At 44.0% G+C, this 24845-nt stretch overlaps 1 protein-coding gene across 1 annotated transcript in view; it reads left to right on the forward strand.

Annotated features, from left to right (window-relative positions):
- The window catches only part of dnaaf4 (dynein axonemal assembly factor 4), a 43801-nt gene extending 27573 nt beyond the window's left edge, over positions 1 to 16228 (forward strand). Inside the window, exons 5-9 of the mRNA XM_060924206.1 lie at positions 4751 to 4887; positions 13345 to 13454; positions 13674 to 13827; positions 14030 to 14135; positions 15546 to 16228. Coding sequence (XP_060780189.1) covers positions 4751 to 4887; positions 13345 to 13454; positions 13674 to 13827; positions 14030 to 14135; positions 15546 to 15658 — 620 coding nt within the window. The 3' untranslated portion in view covers positions 15659 to 16228. The remainder of the gene's footprint in view (positions 1 to 4750; positions 4888 to 13344; positions 13455 to 13673; positions 13828 to 14029; positions 14136 to 15545) is intronic.
- The last annotated feature ends 8617 nt before the right edge of the window (positions 16229 to 24845 follow it).

Consider the following 24845-nt stretch of genomic DNA (forward strand, 5'->3'; position numbering starts at 1 on the left):
TCAAGCTAATGGTGGATTTGGTAGGGACCTGGATGTTGATCTGTTAGCCTGATTAAATAAAACAGTTTCTATAACTGATTTATAACTTAAACCATCCTGTATTACAAGATTATAAGATTGTTCTGGAAATTTCCAGTAATTTGACACCTTCGGTCTCATTAGTCTGCTGCCCACATTAATCAGATTATTGTGTGAGTTCCGCCGCCGCCACAAAAACCACATCGCCAGGTCTCGCCTCGTCTCCATCGCAAACTGCACTGGTGTTTCTGCACCTTGAGCCAGCGCTGAGAGAAGTTGCAGAATTCAGCTGGCTATAAACAATCTAAATAAATATTTATAAAAATGTAGAAAAAGTTTATTAATATGACGAAATAAATATGTGCAAATTATTAAGCCTGAATTAAGAGTTTGGTAATACAGCGGCCGCATCCCAAATGACTGCCTACTGAAGCTCGAGTGCACTATATAGAGTTTAAAAATCCATTACTTCCTAGTAACATGTAGTGCACTTATATAGAAATTAGAGAGACATTTAGGAGTCAACCCTCGTTACCAGGCTACACGTTTTCATTTCAGTTCAGAAACAAAAACACACACGAGACCTCACACTTTAACACTAACCAGATAATTAAACAAACAAACAAAAAAAAGAAATCATTAAACATGAAGAGTGCGCTTTTTTTTTTTTGCGTATTACGTAGATGTGCTTATTACGTGTCAGTTTGCGCATGCGGGACACTTTTGGGTCGTTTTCCGTTCATATTGGAGATCGCATACAAGTCTCATATAATTGGTAATGTGAACGGCCTAACAAAAAAATCGGATTTCACAACAAATCGGATATGGGTCGTTTCAGGTTGCGGTCTGAACGTAGTGCTGGACTCGAGTACTACAAGCCTGTTGCTAGGACGCTACAAGTTTTAGTATCGGGCGTAAACAAACCACAGCTGCTCGATTCCCAATCCTCCCTGCTCTTCTCTTCCGGGTAAATCATTCACAAAGATCCACAGAAACCCCTTTAAAGACCTGGGTGTTGGTGAAACGGAGACGTTATCACGGCTTACTGTAACTACACGGCCGGGGAAGCAGTTTTGTGCTGTTGACTCACTCGTGAGCTCTGTGTTTGTGTTTCCGTGGATCGTCTCGATTATCTTCAGAGCCCAATCTACGTCATCGTCGTCGTCGTCCTTGTAAAGATCACTCAGAAATCCTGATAAATAAAGTGAAAACATATGTGTTAGTTTACAATATGGCGACCAAAAACCCATCTGAGGACTTAAGCATCTCCTGAACTTCCTTCAAAACATCAGCGGTCCCCAACCTTTTTTGCGGCACGGACCGGTTTGATGTCAGACAATATTTTCACAGACCAGCCTTTAAGGTGTGGTGGATAAACTGTGGTATTTTCTAAATATAGTAATAAACGTGAATCCACTGTGTACTCGTATGCAACTTTATTAGCTGCATCCTCGTAACATCGCGTCAGCAACATAACATGAGTAATGTCCTCTCTCCAACATTCTTGGTCGCTGAGATAAGCGTCTTGACATGCGTCAAGAGCAGAGCATGTGAGCGGAGCGGACGAATTTTGAAAAGAGTGCGGAGCGGGATTTTTTTTTTTCAAGGATGGGAAGGATGGAGCGAGGCAATGGCCCGCTCCAGTTTCGCCCCGTTACCGCTCACATCACGAGTCTGAAGCATGCCCAACGTGGCTCAGAATGAACGACAGCGGTGTTTGTTTGCCACCTGCGCTCCGCCTGCTCATGATGCGTTTAGAGGCGGCTCGGAAAAACGCGTTTCCATGTGTTAAAAATTAATTAAGTGGTTGTAATGGCTGTAAAAAGTGCGGGGGACAGAGGGCAGAGATACGGGAAGTGCTCCGCGTCCGCTACGCGCATGCGTGCACATATTTTTTGAGCAAGCGTGGAGTGGAGCGGGATGCAATCTTGGTGGAGCGCTGAGCGGTAACGGGCGAAGCGGCATGGTGCGACATTGAGCGGGGAGCGAGCGGAGCGACCACCTCTGTGAGCGAGGACCGAAATTCTCGCCACTCAACTCCGCTCACATGCTCTGGTCAAGCGTGAGTTATAGACGGATGTAACGGAGAGAATCCGGTCATTTTTCAAAATCAAACATCGTTCAGACTCAGATAATGAATGAAACGGAAATAGTGCAGGTTATTTATTCTTTCTGTGTGGCCCGGTACCAAATGACCCACGGACCGGTACCGGTCCGCGGCCCGGGGGTTGGGGGCCGCTGCAAAACATCACTAAATAACAGAAAACGGTGAGTTGTTTCCGAATCCAAATGAAATAAATCGGAGGAATTTACAAACCTTTCACAAAGCGATCACTGCAAACTCAAGCGTTCTTCAACTCGGCTCCTTTCCATCGCAGCGAAAGGTTCACGGGCCGCCTTTCTTGTCGTCTTTTGGTAAAATCCTTTGCTCTTTCACCCTTTATGACTTCACAGGGAACCTGGAATAAACTTTTATCACTTTAACAGTTTGTTCAATTCAAACAACGCAAGCGTAGGACGTCTTAACGGCTAGCAAGGCGCCGCAGGAATAGTAACGCTTTGTGAACAGTGAGCTCAGCTGACCACCACTTCATGTCTTGCATATCTAATGAGGCGGCTGTGACGTCGGATGCGACCCACGCTTCGGGATGTACTGTTATTGACCCTTCCCACTCACGTGACCTTCGTAAACGCGACCGCCATTTTGGACATGAAGAAATAACGGTTTATGGCACAGACCCTTTTGGTTCTCGCTCATCTAGCTGCTACAATGACTGCTTAGACTGCAACAATAATACCTAACACACATTTAAGTATCCGTCGTAAAGACGTGAAACTCGTCGAGTGACGAGTGTGTTCATTGATAAGCTAACACAATCTAAAAGTAGACATACCATCACACTGCCCTGGCGCTGTGTACAGTTTACCTTCTATGGTTTGTGCACTCACTATTTGCCATTACTTTCTCCAACCCAGTGTTTGAACTATGCCGATATTTTCAGGGGGTCCCTTTTTTCCCTTGGGGGGGTGCTTGCGCTTGTCTCAGAGCGCGGATCTCCAAACACATGAGAAGCCTATCTTAGGGAGCTGGGCCATAGAAGGTTCACGCTACACGCTACACGTTCACGTGAAGAACCGGACCCTGGGCCATTAAACTTCATGCTTGGATGTTCACGTGTTGCGTCTGTTCTACTTTGACCGAGTAACCAACAATATGGACTCTTCGGATGACGACGATTGCCTCATTCTGCTTTTACTGAGACAGAGGAAGAGAAAAAGGAACAGAATTTGGAGCCGAGAACACTTCCTTCTGAGAGAAACCCGTGGTGAATTTCACCGAACATTCTATAATCTGCTTGACAATCCCGATGAAGAACTATTTTTCAATTATACCATTCAATTATATTTTTTCTGAAGTTTTCCCCTGAAAGCATAGAGTTATCTCCCTAGACCCGTTCTGATTGGCTGGCGCGGCGGTGACCGCATGCATTGACTGGAATTTCCATCTTCACGCCTAGAAAAAAGTGTGCATGTTCATTTCTCGCTTCACGCGTGAAGTGTGCAGCGTGCAGTGTGCAACGTGAACGCCGTTCTATGGCCCAGAGCAAGTCATGCTACGTTTGTCCACTTTTCTTTACACGCGTGTATCGTGCAGCATGCAGCGTGCAGCGTGAACCTTCTATGGCCCAGCAGCCTTACGCACATATCATGCGGACTCCACACACGCATCGCGTCTGAAGTCATAACTCATCAGGGGAAATCGTGTCCGCATTGGCATGTTCAAAAAACAACCTCGCGTCAACAATGATACCACACGCAAGAAAAAAAAAACAGTCAGGCTACTCAACACATCTGATCCACAGCAGCACCAAAGCATCACTGGAAATCATGTCAACAACCAATCTTCCATTTCAACACGCGTCAACAAACAAATGGCACCACAAACATGAACGAATCGCTCAGGCTACCGATTCCAAACCCACAGCAGACGAATAATTAAATGCATCTTACCTTAAAGCAGAATCGACCACTAAGGAAGTGTGTTGGCACTGTTGGCACACTTCCTTTCTACTAGTTTGTGTCCCCAACCTGGCAGCAGCAGTCGTTGTCATATCGGTTTATTTTATCTTTGATGTAAACAACACTTCGGATATGCAAATGCTTCCCGTTACACACGATTGCTATGTCAATAAACATCATTTTGCCAATATTTTAGAGACCATCCATCTTCTCCGTCGGTCAGCATCTGTCGGGACCCGATAAAATGATAAATCTTGCCTTGTGTGTCGATGGTTACTACATCCAGGTGCACAACAATATAATGGCATGATGGAAGTCTTGCTGAAAGTAAAAACTTTCTTTGATGGCTATATTCCTTTCGATGCTTCGCCGTCGTTCCTCGTTGTTGGCTGTGGTAGACTACTGGTAGTTCATGTCCAAAATGGCAGCCGCATTTGTCATGACATCACGTGGGATGGGTCAATAGGAAAACAATCAACGGCCGGGTCGTAAGAGTAGTGACTCCGCTTCATGCTTCGTTACACCACCCTGATATTGATTGCTCTCCCATAACAGTTTTTTTTTTAAATTCCTGAGTGAAATTTCAAGATTAGCCCCGCCTACTTTGCATGAAAAAAGGGGAAATTTGTGTATATTGTGTCCAAAAATGTACATTTTTGTTCCCTGTGAACTCTATGATCCGTGTATGGAAGCTAATAACGTTCCCTTTCAGGTGAGACAAGCAGTGGGAAAAAGTCCAAACAGGCGGATCTTCCTGCTCCGAGATCATCGGGCTGCATTAAGTTCAGCTTCACTCCTCGCGTCTTCCCCACGCCCTTACGAGAGCCTTTGATCCACGAGGAAGAAGAGGTGCTTTTTTCTTTTTTTCTAAATACACCCAGTAATACGCTGTAATTTACAGGTGTGTCGGGGAGGATATCGGGCGTGCCCCGAACGCTCGTGTTTTTATCAGTCATGGTGACAAATAACATAATAATAGTAAAAATTTTCATGCCTGAGATCATGTACATTTACACCACCGTTCAAAAGTTTGGGGTCACCCAGACGATTTTGTGTTTTCCATGAAAAGTCACACTTTTATTTCCCACCATAAGTTGTAAAATGAATAGAAAATATAGTCAAGACATGTTTCTGGCCATTTTGAGCATTTAATCGACCCCACAAATGTGATGCTCCAGAAACTCAATCTGCTCAAAGGAAGGTCAGTTTTATAGCTTCTCTAAAGAGCTCAACTGTTTTCAGCTGTGCTAACATGATTGTACAAGGGTTTTCTAATCATCCATTAGCCTTCTGAGGCAATGAGCAAACACATTGTACCATTAGAACACTGGAGTGATACAACCCCTGGCAAAAAGTATGGAATCACCAGTCTTGGATGAGCACTCATTCACACGTTTTATTCTATAGAACGAACTCAGATCACAAACATGATACAATAATAAAGTCATTCCAAAGTGCACCTTCTTGGCCTTCAGAAACACTAAAAGAAATGAAGAAAAAGCATTGTGGAAGTCAGTAAATGTTACTTTTATAGACCAAGCACAGGGAAAAAAATATGGAATCACTCAATTCTGAGGAAAAAAATATGGAATCATGAAAAACAGACAAACAAAAGAACATTCAAAACATCACTAGTACTTAGTTGCACCACCTCTGGCTTTTATAATGGCTTGCAGTCTCTTCGGCATGGACTTGATGAGTGACAAACAGTATTCTTCATCAATCTGGTGCCAACTCTCTTTGATTGCAGTTGCCAGGTCAGCTTTGCAGGCCGGAGCCTTGTCGTGGACCATTTTTTTCAATTTCCACCGCAAGTTTTCTATTGGGTTGAGATCTGGACTATTTGCAGGCCATGACATTGACTGGATGTGTCTTTCGCCAAGGAATGCTTTCACAGTTTGTGCTCTATGGCACGATGCATTGTCATCTTGGAAAATTATTTCATCATCCCCAAACATCTTTTCAATTGAAGGGATAAGAAAACTGTCCAAAATGTCAATGTAAACCTGTGCATTTATTGAAGAAGTAACCACAGCCATCTCCCCAGTGCCTTTGCCTGACATGCAGCCCCATATCATCAAGGATTGTGGAAATTTGGATGTTTTCTTCAGGCAGTCCTCTTCATAAATCTCACTGGAACGGCACCAAACAAAAGTTCCAGCATCATCACCTTGTCCAATGCAGATTCGTGATTCATCACTGAAGATAACTTTCATCCAGTCATCCACAGTCCATGATTGCTTCTCCGTAGCCCATTGTAGTCTTGTTCTTTTCTGTTTAGGTGTCAATGATGGTTTTCTTTTAGCTTTCCTATATGAAAATCCCATTTCCTTTAGGCGATTTCTCACGGTTCGGTCACATACTTGTACATTGACTCCAGCTTTCTCCCATTTATGCTTCATTTGTTTTGTTGTATTTTTTCGGTTTTCAAGACATATGGCCTTAAGTTTTTTGTCTTGACGCTTTGATGTCTTCCTTGGTCTACCAGTACACTTGGTTTTAAAAACCTTCCCATGCTGTTTGTACTTGGTCCGTATCTTAGATACAGCTGACTGTGAACAGCCCACATCTTTGGCAACCATGCATGAAGAGTTACCTTCTTTAAGAAGTTTGACAATCCTCTCTTTTGTTTCAAGAGACATCTCTCTTGTTGGAGCCATGATTCTTGCCAATCCACTTGGTCCAGCAGCCCTCCAAGGTGTGAGAACTGCGCTGTTTCTAACGAGCAGATCTAATCTGAGGCAGGTGTCAATTTAGGGAAAGGAAATTGACTGGGTGAGTCCTTATTTTCTACCTGAAAATTGAGTGATTCCATATTTTTTTTCCTTAGAATTGAGTGATTCCATATTTTTTTCCCTGTGCTTGGTCTATATAAGTAACATTTGCTGACTATCACAATGTATTTTCTTCGTTTATTTTAGTGTTTCTGAAGGCCAAGAAGGTCTCATCTCATCTCATTATCTCTAGCCGCTTTATCCTTCTACAGGGTCGCAGGCAAGCTGGAGCCTATCCCAGCTGACTACGGGCGAAAGGCGGGGTACACCCTGGACAAGTCGCCAGGTCATCACAGGGCTGACACATAGACACAGACAACCATTCACACTCACATTCACACCTACGCTCAATTTAGAGTCACCAGTTAACCTAACCTGCATGTCTTTGGACTGTGGGGGAAACCGGAGCACCCGGAGGAAACCCACGCGGACACGGGGAGAACATGCAAACTCCGCACAGAAAGGCCCTCGCCAGCCCCGGGGCTCGAACCCAGGACCTTCTTGCTGTGAGGCGACAGCGCTAACCACTACACCACCGTGCCGCCGGCCAAGAAGGTGCACTTTGGAATGACTTTATTATTGTATCATGTTTGTGATCTCAGTTTGTTCTACAGAATAAAACGTCTGAATGAGTGCTCATCCAAGACTGGTGATTCCATACTTTTTGCCAGGGGTTAAAAATTTTCATGCCTGAGATCATGTAGATTTACACTACCGTTCAAAAGTTTGGGGTCACCCAGACAGGCAATTTTGTGTTTTCCATGAAAAGTCACACTTTTATTTCCCACCATAAGTTGTAAAATGAATAGAAAATATAGTCGAGACATTTTTCTGGCCATTTTGAGCATTTAATCGACCCCACAAATGTGATGCTCCAGAAACTCAATCTGCTCAAAGGAAGGTCAGTTTTATAGCTTCTCTAAAGAGCTCAACTGTTTTCAGCTGTGCTAACATGATTGTACAAGGGTTTTCTAATCATCCATTAGCCTTCTGAGGCAATGAGCAAACACATTGTACCATTAGAACACTGGAGTGAGAGTTGCTGGAAATGGGCCTCTATACACCTATGGAGATATTGCACCAAAAACCAGACATTTGCAGCTAGAATAGTCATTTAGCACATTAGCAATGTATAGAGTGGATTTCTGATTAGTTTAAAGCGATCTTCATTGAAAAGAACAGTGCTTTTCTTTCAAAAATAAGGACATTTCAAAGTGACCCCAAACTTTTGAACGGTAGTGTACACTCTCCGGCTACTTTATTAGGAACACCCATCCATCCACCTGCAGCGCTTCGATGCAGTTCTCTAATCAGCCGATTCCTCGACAGCAGCACGATGCGTCAAATCACGCAGATACAAATCAAGAGCTTCAGCTAATTAATATTCACAATGTTCAAACATCCGAACGGGAACAATTGTGATCTCACGGTGAAGTGTGACTTGCTTTCACTGCGGTACGGGTGTTGGTTTGAGCCAGATGAGCATGAAGGTTTGAGTATTTCCGAACCTGCTGATCTCCTGGGGTTTTCACACACAACACTCTAGAGTTTACACAGAATGGTGCGAAAAACAAAAAACACCATCGAGTGAGTGAATGAGTGAGCGACAGTTCTGTGGGTGGAAACAAAACAAACGCCTTGTTGATAAGAGAGGGTCAGAGATCAGAAAATGGACAGATCTGAGCTGGTTTGAGGTTTTTTTTTTTTTGCCAGGAAGGATATAGTAACTCATATAATCACTCTACAACCGTAGTGAGCAGAAAAGCATCTCAGCATGCAACAGAAAACAGAAGAACACATTGGGTTCCACTCCTGGGAAGAACAGGGATCTTAGAATCAAGAACGCGTTCCTATTAAAGTGGCCAGTGAGTGTGAATGTAACGTGGTGTTCGTTGGCATTGAATCGTATCACCGTCACTGAGATGTTTTATTATTTTTCATTGAAAAGAAAGACATGCAAAACAAATCCATAAATTAAGACAAATACAACTAGCAGGTCGATTAGGACAAAAGTAATGGCACCCTGTAAACGCGGGGGAGAGTTGTATTCCTGGAAGATGCGTAATATTGAGGAGATGTTTAAAAGTCAGCATTTTGATTTTTTTTTTTCCCTGTCTTTGCTTTTTATGGAGTTAAATTCAAGTTTTTTTTTTATAGCACTTTTAACAATAGACATTGTCGCAAAGCAGCTTTACAGAATTTTAATGCCTTTAAACATGAGCTAATTTTATCCCCGATGATCAAGCCTGTAGCGACGGTGGCGAGGAAAAACTCCCTCAGACGACATGAGGAAGAAACCTCGAGAGGAACCAGACTCAAAAGGGAACCCATCCTCATTTGGGTGATACAGACAACATGATTATAACATTTTTAACAGTTTTAACATGAAGTCTGCTTCATGTTAAAACTAAATTAAACTCTGTTTAATGTAAATCGAAATGCATCGTGAACATCTTTGGACATTTGTAGCATTTCTCAGAGAGGAACCATCAGGGCCTTCTAGTCCTTCAGAGAAGCCCAAACATATCAGCATTTCACATGTTATTCTTTCATATTTTTTTTCTCTCCGTGCTTCCACGGAAGGCGGTCGCATTTTCTGCTCTCCCTCTCCCTCCTTTTTTTTCCCTGCTTGTGCTTCTGTGTCTTGTCTCGTCTGCTGTACTTTTTGAAGAGACTCTCCCTGCATTACTTTCTAAACTAAAAAAAGCATGGAATTGATAAACTGGTCTCCTAACGAAATTGACACAGTTTTCTCGACGAGAAGTTTGGGTTCGGGGGAACCCGTCTGTCCTGCCGGAACGTTTGTGGCTGGTTACACGATGGACACGTGGGAGCGGTGGCGGGTCGTGTGCTTGGCGATTCTTTCTGTGGAGGACATTGAAGATATCTACCTATTCGGAACCATGATTACAGGACTTTTGCTGATTGGATTAGGCATTGCCCTGGTATATTGAGGAAATCAGACAATGGTGACAGCTGTTCAAAGCCCCACAAAGCTGCCCGATATGATTGGAGTGGTGGGCAAAGCTGTTGGCACTCGGACTGTGGACATTCAGAACTTTAACCACAAAATGGTTGTTATCTCGGAGCAGCTTTCAGCTTTGCAAGGAATACGTTTTTCGGAGATCAATTTGAATAGAATGGACAGAATGGACAAATATGGACGAGCGGTGAGGACGTGCAAAGTCTGCGTCTGGAAAGACCAAACAATCCATATCTTATCGACATTCGGCTCCCGTAGACAGCACCGGGCTTGGTTCAGGCCGTTGCTGAGGCAACATTTCCCCCTCAAGGTCACTGCCGGGGGATACTCTCACATTCCTCGCATTCCTTCTCTAACTCTCCGCGGTCGCCATGACAAGCGGGTGCGTGACCAGCGCCTTCATGGCTGCAGGAGCGGACGGCTGCTTGCTTGTGCTGTATTACCTCCTCCCCTCCCCCCACCCCCCCTTACCCCTACCCCTGATTCTCCCCCTCAAGTCCCGTGTTTAAAGTGTACTTGTGTTGTTGTTTGTGTTATTGTGTGCTTGTGCGGAGGTTTTTAAATGCTCCCACACTGTACTCTTGACAGGAGCATAGTGGGGGGGTGTTCTTTTTTCCTCATCTTTCCTCATGTTACTACTGTGTTTCTTTTCTTTTATCCCTGTCTTCCTGTCCTGTTCCCCCTCTGTAAGGACAGGTTGATGGTCAATTTCACTGGTAACAGTGACAATAAAGGGTTCATTCATCATTTCATCATCCTTATTCTCTTCTAATTCGGCCTCATCTGCTATCTTCAGAAATGAAAGCGTTACTGTCCTGAAAACATTAAAATCAAGTTCTCCAGTGAGTTTTGTTTGTTGTCTCTAGACTGAGAAGAGTTTCGAGCTGCTCACTCATTGGTTAGGACTTCATTGCCGGGACAGAACGCCATGGCAGTGTATGTTTATGTAGGAAGCGATAGATGACTGATTAACCAAGCAGATTTTGATTTATAGTGGGCGGGACCAAAAATTTATCGCCCTAGACCTTCTCGAATTCCAACGTGAGCTTAACCGCGAGTTGGCGCAGCAGTGACGTCACCTTTCAGCCGGTGCAGCGTTCATCGGTAGTGTTAGCAAATGCTAATTAATAAAGCAGTCAAGCCAGTGCTACGGTATCTATTGAGAGCAAGTAGCACAGGCTAACGACCGAGAAACTAAGATTTCTGTCTCCACTCTTCTTCTACGCTGCAGGCTCGCTACAGTATTTTTCACTCAGACTTAAAGGACATGGGACATGAAACATAAAAGCACGCTATATCAGTTTCTTTCCATTAAAAATATGAATTAATTGCATCAACAAATACAAAATCATCTATTAAATTCAGCAAAATCGTTATATTCGTGATGACTATATGGCATTTCTGCTCGACTTCCGATATGCATTTTTTGCAACCGGAAGAGCCGCTGTCACGTGATCATACGTCACAAAAACTTTCGGGCACAGCACAAGCGGGTAGATGAATGGAGAAGTGGATGACAAGAAAATGGTTTTATAGTCTTTAAAGTACATTGGACATCATGGTGTATTGTGCTGCTTATGGTTGCAATAATTCCAATGGGAAATGCCCTGGAGTAAGTTTTTTTGCATTCCCCAAGGACCCGAAGCTGAGGAAAGTGTGGGCTCACCTGTGCATGCGCAGTAGGCTTCACGCATGCGCAGTAGGCTTGGTAGGACAAATCCAAGAGGTAGGATAACTTTACAGAACACCTGTTGAAAAAACTTTGCACCTACTGTTTCCCACAAACTGTGTTCGGACCATTTCACTGAGGATTCTTTCAACATTAATACTCAGGTACTGAGCGATATTAATTCATGAAACATGAAACAGGAAATATAAGGATGAGAAAAAAAAACAGTTTAAATCGGGAAGCTGCGCACATTTGTGCCAGGCTGAACAAATGTGCGCAGCTTCCCGATTTAAACTGTTTTTTTCTCATCCTTATACTTCATGTTTCATGAATTAATATCGCAATTTTTTTAAAAAATCGGATCTGCGTGATTCAGCCGTGAAAAAGGCGGCATCCGCCGAAAGGCGCGCTGTTTGCATCCCTGCACGGAGGCCAGGGGACAGGGCAGGAATATTTTTGTTGATATGAGTGATGCGGTGCGATTTCACGACCCCCCTGTTGAAGACCTCTGCGCTAAGCGACTGAAAGCCGAGGTAAGGATTAGTATTATAATTTTGGGTGTATCGATTATTGATTATCATAATTCTGACTCGTTTCGCCATTTTGAATGTTTTCATCTCGGACTCTGGAAGCATTGTATCTCAATCAATCTCGAAAAATATCAGCAAAAAAAAAAAAACTAGCTTGCAACGGACTTTAGCTAGATCTATGATGAACTTTCAACGTATGATACAAAAATAATACTTCTTTCAACAGATCATTAGCCTTTGAGCAGAATTGTTTTTAACTTACCAGGAAGTGTTATCGAGCCGACCGCTTTCAGTTTCATGGGGATTGAATGAACTCTCACTCTCAGAATCATCTGACCCATCAGAGTAAAGACAAGATCCATGTTCATGTGAATTTCCAGCTATCGGTTCGAATTGATAGGGTCTAACTTCACATCTCTGTGAAACATCGGGAATATCACTGTCGATGGTGTCCATTTCGGTAACCTGTTTACATTAGATTCCCAAGCGCTGGCTCCTTGGAAAGTTTTTGTGATGTCACGGGTCACGTGACCACCTAGCTCATTAACAAATCCTTGTTTTACGCTGATGTATAAAAAAACTTGAATAATGTGATGATTTTCACATTTTTGACGCCCTGCAGTGATTTAGATGGCATTTCATATGTCCTTTATACATAATTATACCCAGAAAAAAATCCATGTCCCATATCCTTTAAGTATTCATTTCCACTGTATAATTTACTGAGTTACTTTTAAAATCAACATCAACAGCTACACACAACGGAGCGACCTGACAGCCTGCCGCTAATCCCTTACAAAATCCTTTACCCTGTTGCTTTTTTGGTGTCTGGCTCAGTTTTGGCTGAGCTCAAGTCCCAGCGCTAATAGTAACAGGTCACCGCTGGTATTTCTTAATTTGAAGAAAATCAGTGACACTTTTCTAAATATGGCAGGAATTTTTTTTTCAGTTTTAACCCACAAGAACAGTCACACATCAGGCGTTTATCTGTTTATCAATCTTTTACAAACTTGTGTGTCGATGTTTTCGAAAACCAAATCGAAATTTGTAAAATGGTATTCCTGTGGTTTTCTCCTCACCTCATTGTTCACTCGTATGCGCGAAATAAATGAATATGGATTAGCTAAAGCTTCACACCAAAACAAACCGACAGAAAACACACAGTGTATTATGGTATTGCGTACAGGGTGCGTTTATAAGACAACGTATAAACACGTGGAGTCGAATCACCAGGTCATTTGGTATTTCAGGAAATCCTGCGTTTGGGACGTTTCCTCAAGTGCCCTCGGTGTTTACTGGAAGGTATTTAATTGCAGGTGTTAAGTGAAAATGTAATGTGTGTGTGTGTAGTGGCTCAGGAAGCAGGCCGAGGCGAGACAGGCGGTGAATGCAGATCTCGCTGAGCTGGATGAGCTGACAGAGAAGGAGAGAAACCCTGACTGGCTCAAGGATAAAGGAGAGTATGTATCACATGCACATCATACAACGTATATTTCCCTTAATGGTTTCTTTAAAATAAATAGAGAACTGTACTTTTTTTTTATTTTAAATACCTCCAGACTTTAGTTAGCAACTTGCTCCAGATCTGCAGTAATACCACAACTGCACTGAGTTCATCAACTGACAGATGTTCCAGCTGCTATTTTATCCTTCTTACGTGACGTTCCTGTGTCCTGCAGTAAATTCTTCACCATTGGGAACTACCAGGCCGCGCTCAACGCCTACAGCCTGGCCATCAAACTCAACCGGCGGATTCCTGCGCTGTTCTCCAACCGAGCAGCCTGTCACCTGAAGCTCAGAAATCTCCACAAAGCCATCGAGGACTCTTCTCAGGTCAGCCTTCTTCTCTTCACTGTGCTGTTCTTCTTCTGTGGATTTTGCATGAAGTTCATTTCATACCACTCAGTCCTGCATCACTGCATCATGTATTTACGGTCTATATTTCCTCAGGATTGTGTATGTTGTTAAAGCTTGAGGTTAGTGGAGATTAAAGTCTGCTGTGTTTATTGATGACACGTTGCTGTAACGGTTGCAGGCTCTGGAGCTGCTCACTCCAGCGGTCCCTGCTAATGCTGCGGCCCGGATCAAGGCCCACGTGAGGAGAGGAACAGCGTTCTGTCAGCTCGAGCTCTATGTGGAAGGTACAGTTTACAACAGAAACCCAGACCCTCATAAACCTGTGGAACGTTTCTGCTGAGGCTCTACGATGAACATTTGCTGATAAGACCAGTGATCTGGAGCCTGAACGTTACAGTGATCCAACACAGTGGAGTTTAGTGCTGCTTTACTGTAATGAGCTGGGAATCAGTGCAGTTCAGTGTTGCACAGATTGTTTAGGCGACTCCCCCTTCACTAGGACAGACACACAAAGGCCACGCCTCCCTCACTGTGGCAGACACACAAAGGCCACGCCTCCTTCACTATGACAGACACACAAAGGCCACGCCTCCTTCACTATGACAGACACACAAAGGCCACGCCTCCCTCACTATGACAGACATACAAAGGCCACGCCTCCCTCACTATGATAGACACACAAAGGCCTCGCCTCCCTCACTATGACAGACACACAAAGGCCACGCCTACCTCACTATGCCAGACACACAAAGGCCACGCCTCCCTCACTATGCCAGACACACAAAGGCCACGCCTCCTTCACTATGACAGACACATAAAGGCCACCCTTCCTTCACTAGGACAGACACACAAAAGCAACGCCTCCCTCACTATGCCAGACACACAAAGGCCACGCCTCCTTCACTATGACAGACACACAAAGGCCACGCCTCCTTCACTATGACAGACACACAAAGGCCACGCCTCCCTCACTAGGACAGACACACAAAGGCCACGCCTCCTTCACTATGACAGACACAAAGGCCACGCCTCCCTCACTAGGACAGACACACAAAGGCCACGCCTCCTTCACTATGACAGACACACAAAGGCCACGCCTCCTTCACTAGGACAGACACACAAAGGCCACACCTCCTTCACTATGACAGACACACAAAGGCCACGCCTCCTTCACTATGCCAGACACACAAAGGCCATGCCTCCTTCACTATGACACACACACAAAGGCCACGCCTCCCTCACTAGGACAGACACACAAAGGCCACGCCTCCTTCACTATGACAGACACACAAAGGCCACGCCTCCCTCACTGACAGATACACAAAGGCCACGCCTCCCTCACTGACAGACACACAAAGGCCACGCCTACCTCACTGACACACACAAAGGCCACGCCTCCCTCACTATGACACACACAAAGGCCACGCCTCCTTCACTATGACACACACAAAGGCCACGCCTCCTTCACTTACTCCTAGAAGCACATACTGCTACTGCTCAGTGAAAATGCAGGAAATGAAATATCTGGCTTCAGCTTTAAAAAAATCAGGACTGTGTTAATGTAACTGACGAAACCCTGAAATTCGTGAACCCTCTTTATTCCTGATTGCTCCTTTAATGTAAAATTCGATCTTGTTAGCATCAGCTTTAACCCACAGTCCCAGAGCCTTAGTGTTCTCCTGTTTAACCCTCAGGGCTTCAGGACTACCAGGCTGCTCTCAGGATCGATCCACACAACGAGGCTCTGCAGGCCGACACCCACAAGATCCGGGAGATCGTTCAGGGCAGCGGGCCTGGATCAGAATGACCGAGTGTCTGCGAGGGAAAAGGGAAACTTTATTCTGATGCTCACTGAGTCTTAAACACGACTGATATGTTGTTTGGTTTTGTATAAATAATCCCAGCAGTGTTCTGGATTTAAACCTGTGCCTGTTTATTGCATTTCATTTCCTGTAATTATTATTTTTTCCACAACACTCCAGTGCAGTTTGTGTCTCTCGGGAATCGTATCTGACCCTTACGGCCTCTGTAATATTATACACCCTTTTATTTATAGGAATCATTTCAGCTGAGTCTGTGATTATCCACCGTAGTCCTGAAACGACTTTTTCAGATCTCCCGCAGACTTTATTTTAAACAGATGGCAATTAGTGGACGCAAATGATCCAAGTCTTGAGAAAAAAAGCATTTCATACAACTTCCCATCCCCTCATTACAGGTTATATAATTACACACGCGGACAGCTGGAGTAAATGAGCCAGTGGAGATATGATTTTCTGTCTTTCAAATATAAAATATATCACGATAAGTATTTTTATTTTTTGCATCTGTATCAGATTATACAGATATTTGCTCTTAATAAACATCTTAAAGGAGATCCGCAGAACCTTTATTTTTAAATACATTTCTGAGTGGATAGTATCTCCACCCTTGACTCTTGTACTCTGCATAAATGGGAATAAAAAATATATATTTTTGAGAGTTAAAATCGACCGCAAAGTTGGTATTCGAGCTGCCCCGCTGAGCCAGCCAGCCCTGAGTGCGTGACGTCACAGCGGTAAACGGTTTTAAGGCCGAGACCTTTTGACAGCTATAGACCAAAACCAGACTCGGCAGGCGAGAGCGGTTCTCATGGCCTCTTCGTTCAGATTTATTGGAGATTCTTCGTATTCCTCAGACAGTAATACATCTGTCTGTGATAGTCCTGAAATTGGAGTGTATGTCCATGCTACTGCTAAACACGTAGAACCGTATCAGTTCAAACCACTGGAAAGTGAATCCGATAGTAACACGTCGGCCACGGAGGGCCCGACCTTACGAAATAAAGCCAGAGAACAAAGCCGTCTAGAGAATTGGATGGAATTGAACTGACAGTCTCATGTGACTCTCATTAAAACAGGATGGTGTTATAACTTATGCAACATACAGTTAGGTCCATAAATATTTGGACAGAGGCAACATTTTTCTAATTTTGGTTCTGTACATTACCACAATGAATTGTGAACAAACAATTCAGATGCAGTTGAAGTTCAGACTTTCAGCTTTAATTCAGTGCATTGAACAAAATGATCACATAAAAATGTGAGGAACTAAAGCATTTTTTAAACACAATCCCTTCATTTCAGGGGCTCAAAAGTAATTGGACAAATTAAATAATTGTAAATAAAATGTTCATTTCTAATACTTGGTTGAAAACCCTTTGTTGGCAATGACTGCCTGAAGTCTTGAACTCATGGACATCACCAGACGCTGTGTTTCCTCCTTTTTAATGCTCGGCCAGGCCTTTACTGCAGCGGTTTTCAGTTGCTGTTTGTTTGTGGGCCTTTCTGTCTGAAGTTTAGTCTTTAACAAGTGAAATGCTGCTCAATTGGGTTGAGATCAGGTGACTGACTTGGCCATTCAAGAATATTCCACTTCTTTGCTTTAATAAACTCCTGGGTTGCTTTGGCTTTATGTTTTGGGTCATTGTCCATCTGTATTATGAAACGCCGACCAATCAGTTTGGCTGGATTTGAGCACACAGTACGTCTCTGAATACCTCAGAATTCATCCAGCTGCTTCTGTCCTGTGTCACATCATCAATAAACACTAGTGACCCAGTGCCACTGGCAGCCATGCATGCCCAAGCCATCACACTGCCTCCGCCGTGCTTTACAGATGATGTGGTATGCTTTGGATCATGAGCTGTACCACGCCTTCGCCATACTTTTTTCTTTCCATCATTCTGGTAGAGGTTGATCTTGGTTTCTTCTGTCCAAAGAATGTTCTTTAGATGTTTTTTAGCGAAGTCCAATCTAGCCTTTTTATTCTTGAGGCTTATGAGTGGCTTGCACCGTGCAGTGAGCCCTCTGTATTTACTTTCATGCAGTCTTCTCTTTATGGTAGATTTGGATATTGATACGCCTACCTCCTGGAGAGTGTTGTTCACTTGGTTGGCTGTTGTGAAGGGGTTTCTCTTCACCGTGGAGATTATTCTGCGATCATCTACCACTGTTGTCGTCTGTGGGCGTCCAGGTCTTTTTGCATTGATGAGTTCACCAGTGGTTTCTTTCTTTCTCAGGATGTACCAAACTGTAGATTTTGCCACTCCTAATATTGTAGCAATTTCTCGGATGGGTTTTTTCTGTTTTCGCAGCTTAAGGATGGCTTGTTTCACCTGCATGGAGAGCTCCTTTGACCGCATGTTTTCTTCACAGCAAAATCTTCCAAATGCAAGCACCACACCTCAAATCAACTCCAGGCCTTTTATCTGCTTAATTGAGAATGACATAACGAAGGAATTGCCCACACCTGCCCATGAAATAGCCTTTAAGTCAATTGTCCAATTACTTTTGGTCCCTTTAAAAACAGGGTGGCACATGTTAAGGAGCTGAAACTCCTAAACCCTTCATCCAATTTTAATGTGGATACCCTCAAATGAAAGCTGAAAGTCTGGACTTTATGTCCATGTCCATTATATAACTATAACCTGAATATGTTTCAGTAAACAGGTAAAAAAACAAAATTTGTGTCAGTGTCCAAATATATATGGACCTAACTGTACATGCATGCATTTTCACTGATAAAACATAAAAGGCTGATGAACTGAGACAATCACATTCTGAAGCAAATTAAATAACCTTATACCGCTAACTTAAACACACAATACAAGTTACATGTATTAATCTAAATGCAGGGAAACAACGAGTGTTGTTGTTGTTGTGATGTAACCAAATGAGAGTCGCATCTTACCCGTCTGTGTTCTCGTTTCTTGAAGGCCGATCTTGTGGCCGATTGTTTTGAAACAATCTGACTTTCAGTTCTCCGTTCATTCGCTTCTTCCACGTAAGGGTGAGATATTGCTGCTGAGGCGAGCATATCCAGTGGAGAAATCAGACGGCTGGTCCACTCATTCTCCATTTTCTCCATACTGAGTACTCCACCATTACTGCTCGGCTCACACTCCGGGAGAACTAGTGCAACTGAACTTTCTTTTTTTGTAGTTTTCTTTTCCTTTAATTGTTGGTACTGCACCCTCTTTCAATACGGGCTTATAGCCAACGCTCCTCAACAGATCAGAGGTCTTGTACGAGTCTTCAGTAAAATGTGCAGAGCAGAGGAGAGACCACTTTGTAGGCGGCCAATGTGCCCGTGAATTTCTCCCAAAACGCGTCCAAATCTTTGCAGGTTGAACATTCTTGGGCCATGAATGCAACGTAAATCCACCTTCTGTCGTGTTGCTGCACCAGCCAGCAACACATCTACGTGGCATGGCGATAAATTAGCGCAAAATGGAGGATCGGAGTTGCCGTCAGCTCTGTGTTTTAGTCTAGCGGAAATGGCGATGAGACCAATAGCCTTCCCGCTGTGACGTCACAGATGTCAAGGTCATTCACTCAGACCGCTACATATATGCAGGGCCGCTGACAGCTTTGGCTGGGCCCGGGACAAAATGCTCTGAATGGGCCCCCCCAGGCCAACCCACACACACACCCACCCACCTCTCTTATCCCAGTCTCTACTCACTCCAACCCTTAAATGACAGGTATTCAAAAACCATTCAACCAGTCAACAACCATTTCATTTTAGCATTTCAACATTTTTACAGTTTTAACATTTTAACAAAAAAAAGCCCAAAACCAGCAACCTCACACACATTGTGATCCTGTGAAGTAATCCCCAATTTCACTGAATCTTTCCCCCCTGTGCTGTAACAGAATAAGCGGTTACTGTTATTTTGTATCCTTTAACCGAAAGCCATTAAAACGTATTCCGTTACGCCCAAAGCCTGCATGCGACAGCCCCCGCAATGCCTTCCTAAACTCGTGGATAGTCTACTATAATCATGCGATTGGGGTGCTCTTGAAGGAGCAGCGATGGACGGGGGATTTCGGGCAGGGCTGGGGGCGAACATAGTATACTGTGCGTGCGTAGACTACTGCCCAGTGTGAAAAGCAGAGAAGAATACACCGCTCGAGAAACGGCGGGATATGATTGCGGGCTAATGTGAATATTCTTAGCTTCAATCAGATATATGAAACACAATGTTATTAAGCCGTTGTAGTTATGAAATGATTCAATGCCCTGTGCATTTGATATGGTGTTCAGTGTGACTTGCTCTCCCCTCGTTTGTAACATGAATTGCGTGCCGCGCGTGCCTTGGTTGGGGTTACTTTACGGGGCTGGAAAAAGTTGGCTGTGTCTTACCTGGCTCAGCTGCCCCACTGCCTTTGCTAGTACCTGCTGCATCATCCGAATCTCTTTTAAAATATTTATGCAGTGAGCCCCTGAGTCTCTTGGTTTCTTCCTCTCTTTTCTTTGCTCCTGACTTGTGCATGTTGGCAAATGGCATGCACGCTGATTGTCGAAGCGCTGTGATCAAACAATGTCATTTTTTTCCCCTTAATCAAAGAGTCAGACCAAACCATTTTTGCATTAGGGGTGGTAGGGGGTTCTTGACGCCTTTTTCAAAGACAATAAAGGCAAAAGATCTAGAAATCATTTATTGAATGCAAATATAGCACATTTCTCCCCCAAATCAACACATTTTGAAATGAAATAAAATAATTTAATCGCAACTTCATGAGAGCCCAGTTCTGGGCCCTCCCCATTCCTGGGCCCGGGACAACATACCCGTTTGTCCCCCCCTGTCGGCGGGCCTGCCTATATGAGTCATCTCATCTCATCATCTCTAGCCGCTTTATCCTTCTACAGGGTCGCAGGCAAGCTGGAGCCTATCCCAGCTGACTACGGGCGAAAGGCGGGGTACACCCTGGACAAGTCGCCAGGTCATCACAGGGCTGACACATAGACACAGACAACCATTCACACTCACATTCACACCTACGGTCAATTTAGAGTCACCAGTTAACCTAACCTGCATGTCTTTGGACTGTGGGGGAAACCGGAGCACCCGGAGGAAACCCACGCGGACACGGGGAGAACATGCAAACTCCGCACAGAAAGGCCCTCGCCGGCCACGGGGCTCGAACCCGGACCTTCTTGCTGTGAGGCGACAGCGCTAACCACTACACCACCGTGCCGCCCTATATGAGTCATTTTAATCATAAAAATTACTGTATTAGATTTATTGTTAATGCTTAAAACTATTCCTGTGTCATTCTTGAGGTCTCAAGGCATTTATAAACAAAAAGTGAGGCCATGGCTCTGTGTACAGTGGTGCTTGAAAGTTTGTGAACCCTTTAGAATTTTCTATATTTCTGCATAAATATGACCTAAAACATCAGATTTTCACACAAGTCCTAAAAGTAGATAAAGAGAACCCAGTTAAACAAATGAGACAAAAATATTATACTTGGTCATTTATTTATTGAGGAAAATGATCCAATATTACATATCTGTGAGTGGCAAAAGTATGTGAACCTTTGCTTCAGTATCTGGTGTGACCCCCTTGTGCAGCAATAACTGCAACTAAATGTTTCCGGTAACTGTTGATCAGTCCTGCACACCAGCTTGGAGGAATTTTAGCCCGTTCCTCCATACAGAACAGCTTCAACTCTGGGATGTTGGTGGGTTTCCTCACATTAACTGCTCGCTTCAGGTCCTTCCACAACATTTTGATTGGATTAAGGTCAGGACTTTGACTTGGCCATTCCAAAACATTAACTTTATTCTTCTTTAACCATTCTTTGGTAGAATGACTTGTGCGCTTAGGGTCGTTGTCTTGCTGCATGACCCACCTTCTCTTGAGATTCAGTTCATGGACAGATGTCCTGACATTTTCCTTTAGAATTCGCTGGTATAATTCAGAATTCATTGTTCCATCAATGATGGCAAGCTGTCCTGGCCCAGATGCAGCAAAACAGGCCCAAACCATGATACTACCACCACCATGTTTCACAGATGGGATAAGGTTCTTATGCTGGAATGCAGTGTTTTCCTTTCTCCAAACATAACACTTCTCATTTAAACCAAAAAGTTCTATTTTGGTCTCATCCGTCCACAAAACATTTTTCTAGTAGCCTTCTGGCTTGTCCACATGATCTTTAGCAAACTGCAGGTGAGCAGCAATGTTCTTTTTGGAGAGCAGTGGCTTTCTCCTTGCAACCCTGCCATGCACACCATTGTTGCTCAGTGTTCTCCTGATGGTGGACTCATGAACATTAACATTAGCCAATGTGAGAGAGGCCTTCAGTTGCTTAGAAGTTACCCTGGGGTCCTTTGTGACCTTGCCGACTATTACACACCTTGCTCTTGGAGTGATCTTTGTTGGTCGACCACTCCTGGGGAGGGTAACAATGGTCTTGAATCTCCTCCATTTGTACACAATCTGTCTGACTGTAGATTGGTGGAGTCCAAATTCTTTAGAGATGGTTTTATAACCTTTTCCAGCCTGATGAGCATCAACAACGCTTTTTCTGAGGCCCTCAGAAATCTCCTTTGTGCCATGATACACTTCCACAAACATGTGTTGTGAAGATCAGACTTTTTTTTTTTTTTAAAGATATTTTTTTGGGCTTTTTTCACCTTTTTTATTGGATAGGACAGTGTAGAGACAGGACAGGAAATGAGCGGGAGAGAGAGACGGGGAGGGATCGGGAAATGACCTCGGGTCGGAATCGAACCCGGGTCCCCGGATTTATGGTATGGCGCCTTAGCCACCTGAGCCACGACGCTCCCAAGATCAGACTTTGATAGATCCCTGTTCTTTAAATAAAACAGGGTGCCCACTCACACCTGATTGTCATCCCATTGATTGAAAACACTTGACTCTAATTTCACCTTCAAATTAACTGCTAATCCTAGAGGTTCACATACTTTTGCCACTCACAGATATGTAATATTGGATCATTTTCCTCAATAAATAAATGACCAAGTATAATATTTTTGTCTCATTTGTTTAACTGGGTTCTCTTTATCTACTTTTAGGACTTGTGTGGAAATCTGATGATGTTTTAGGTCATATTTTTGCAGAAATATAGAAAATTCTAAAGGGTTCACAAACTTTCAAGCACCACTATATATACCATACTTTAATGTTGATTATTTTGGATTTTGTTGAAATAAGCACAACAGCACCACCTATGGGTGTAAAAAATAACCACACACTATGGTGTGAAGAAGTGAGAAGACATGATCCTGGGGCTGATTTCTTTCTAGTCCAGACTGTAGATTTGTTCAGCCTCTCAGTGACAGTCCTCTTAGATTTGATCTCCATCTGAGACTGCAAAGTCATCTGAAATTTTTCATTTTCCTCTGTCTCGCAAAAACAATATCACATGGACAAGATGTGATTATTTTGATGTCCTGAGGGTCGCTTTTCTCCATTTTGGGACCCTCTTGAGGTAAACAGTACGGCCTTATGGAAACAGGAAACAGCCAAATGCGAGGGAGGAGCTTTAACTAATTAGCATAACTATGGAACTGTGTCACACCAAGATGTGGTGTGACGCGCGGAAAACATCGTGACTCTGCATCGACCTCGGAGAGTTTTGAGTCGCAGGGATGTAATTTGTGGTTGATATTCACGAATAGATCTCTGAAACAAAAGACGAATAAATCTATCTTTTCTCTGTTATTACCTCACCCGGGACGGAGTCCACCAGGGGGCGAGGTATTGTTTTCGGTTGGGTTTGTTTGTTTGTTTGTCAACGATGTTACAGGAAAACAGCTGGACCAATCTTCATGAAACTTTCAGGATAGATGGGCATTGGTCTCAAATAGACCCTCCAACATTTTGGGGGTCATCCAGCCAAGGTCAAGGTTTTTGTGGCTACTGCTTCATATAGAGGCGGTAACCACTATGTCATCGTACTGTAAGAATATGAGTGTAACAATCATGCAGTACAGTGTGTTCTGATTGGCTGAGAGCGTTACGGTGTGTTCTGATTGGCTGAGAGCGTTACGGTGTGTTCTGATTGGCTGAGAGCGGTACGATGTGTTCTGATTGGCTGAGAGCGTTACGGTGTGTTCTGATTGGCTGAGAGCGGTACGATGTGTTCTGATTGGCTGAGAGTGGTACGGTGTGTTCTGATTGGCTGAGAGCAGTACGATGTGTTCTGATTGGCTGAGAGCAGTACGGTGTGTTCTGATTGGCTGAGAGCGGTACGATGTGTTCTGATTGGCTGAGAGTGGTACGATGTGTTCTGATTGGCTGAGAGTGGTACGATGTGTTCTGATTGGCTGAGAGCAGTACGGTGTGGTCTGATTGGCTGAGAGCGGTACGATGTGTTCTGATTGGCTGGGAGTGGTACAATGTGTTCTGATTGGCTGAGAGCAGTATAGTGTGTTCTGATTGGCTGAGAGCGGTACAATGTGTTCTGATTGGCTGAGAGCGGTACGATGTGTTCTGATTGGCTGAGAGCGGTACGATGTGTTCTGATTGGCTGAGAGCGGTACGATGTGTTCTGATTGGCTGAGAGTGGTACGGTGTGTTCTGATTGGCTGAGAGCGGTACGATGTATTCTGATTGGCTGAGAGCAGTATGGTGTGTTCTGATTGGCTGAGAGCGGTACGATGTGTTCTGATTGGCTGAGAGCGGTACGGTGTGTTCTGATTGTCTGAGAGCGGTACGATGTGTTCTGATTGGCTGATAGCGGTATGGTGTATTCTGATTGGCTGAGAGCAGTATGGTGTGTTCTGATTGGCTGATAGCGGTACGGTGTATTCTGATTGGCTGAGAGCAGTATGGTGTGTTCTGATTGGCTGAGAGTGGTACGGTGTGTTCTGATTGGCTGAGAGCAGTACGATGTGTTCTGATTGGCTGAGAGCAGTATGGTGTGTTCTGATTGGCTGAGAGCGGTACGATGTGTTCTTATTGGCTGAGAGTGGTACGATGTGTTCTGATTGGCTGAGAGTGGTACGATGTGTTCTGATTGGCTGAGAGCAGTACGGTGTGGTCTGATTGGCTGAGAGCGGTACGATGTGTTCTGATTGGCTGGGAGTGGTACAATGTGTTCTGATTGGCTGAGAGCAGTATGGTGTGTTCTGATTGGCTGAGAGCGGTAGTACGATGTGTTCTGATTGGCTGAGAGCGGTACGATGTGTTCTGATTG

Source organism: Neoarius graeffei, chromosome 6 (genome assembly GCF_027579695.1).
Source record: "Neoarius graeffei isolate fNeoGra1 chromosome 6, fNeoGra1.pri, whole genome shotgun sequence".
NCBI lineage: Eukaryota > Metazoa > Chordata > Actinopteri > Siluriformes > Ariidae > Neoarius > Neoarius graeffei.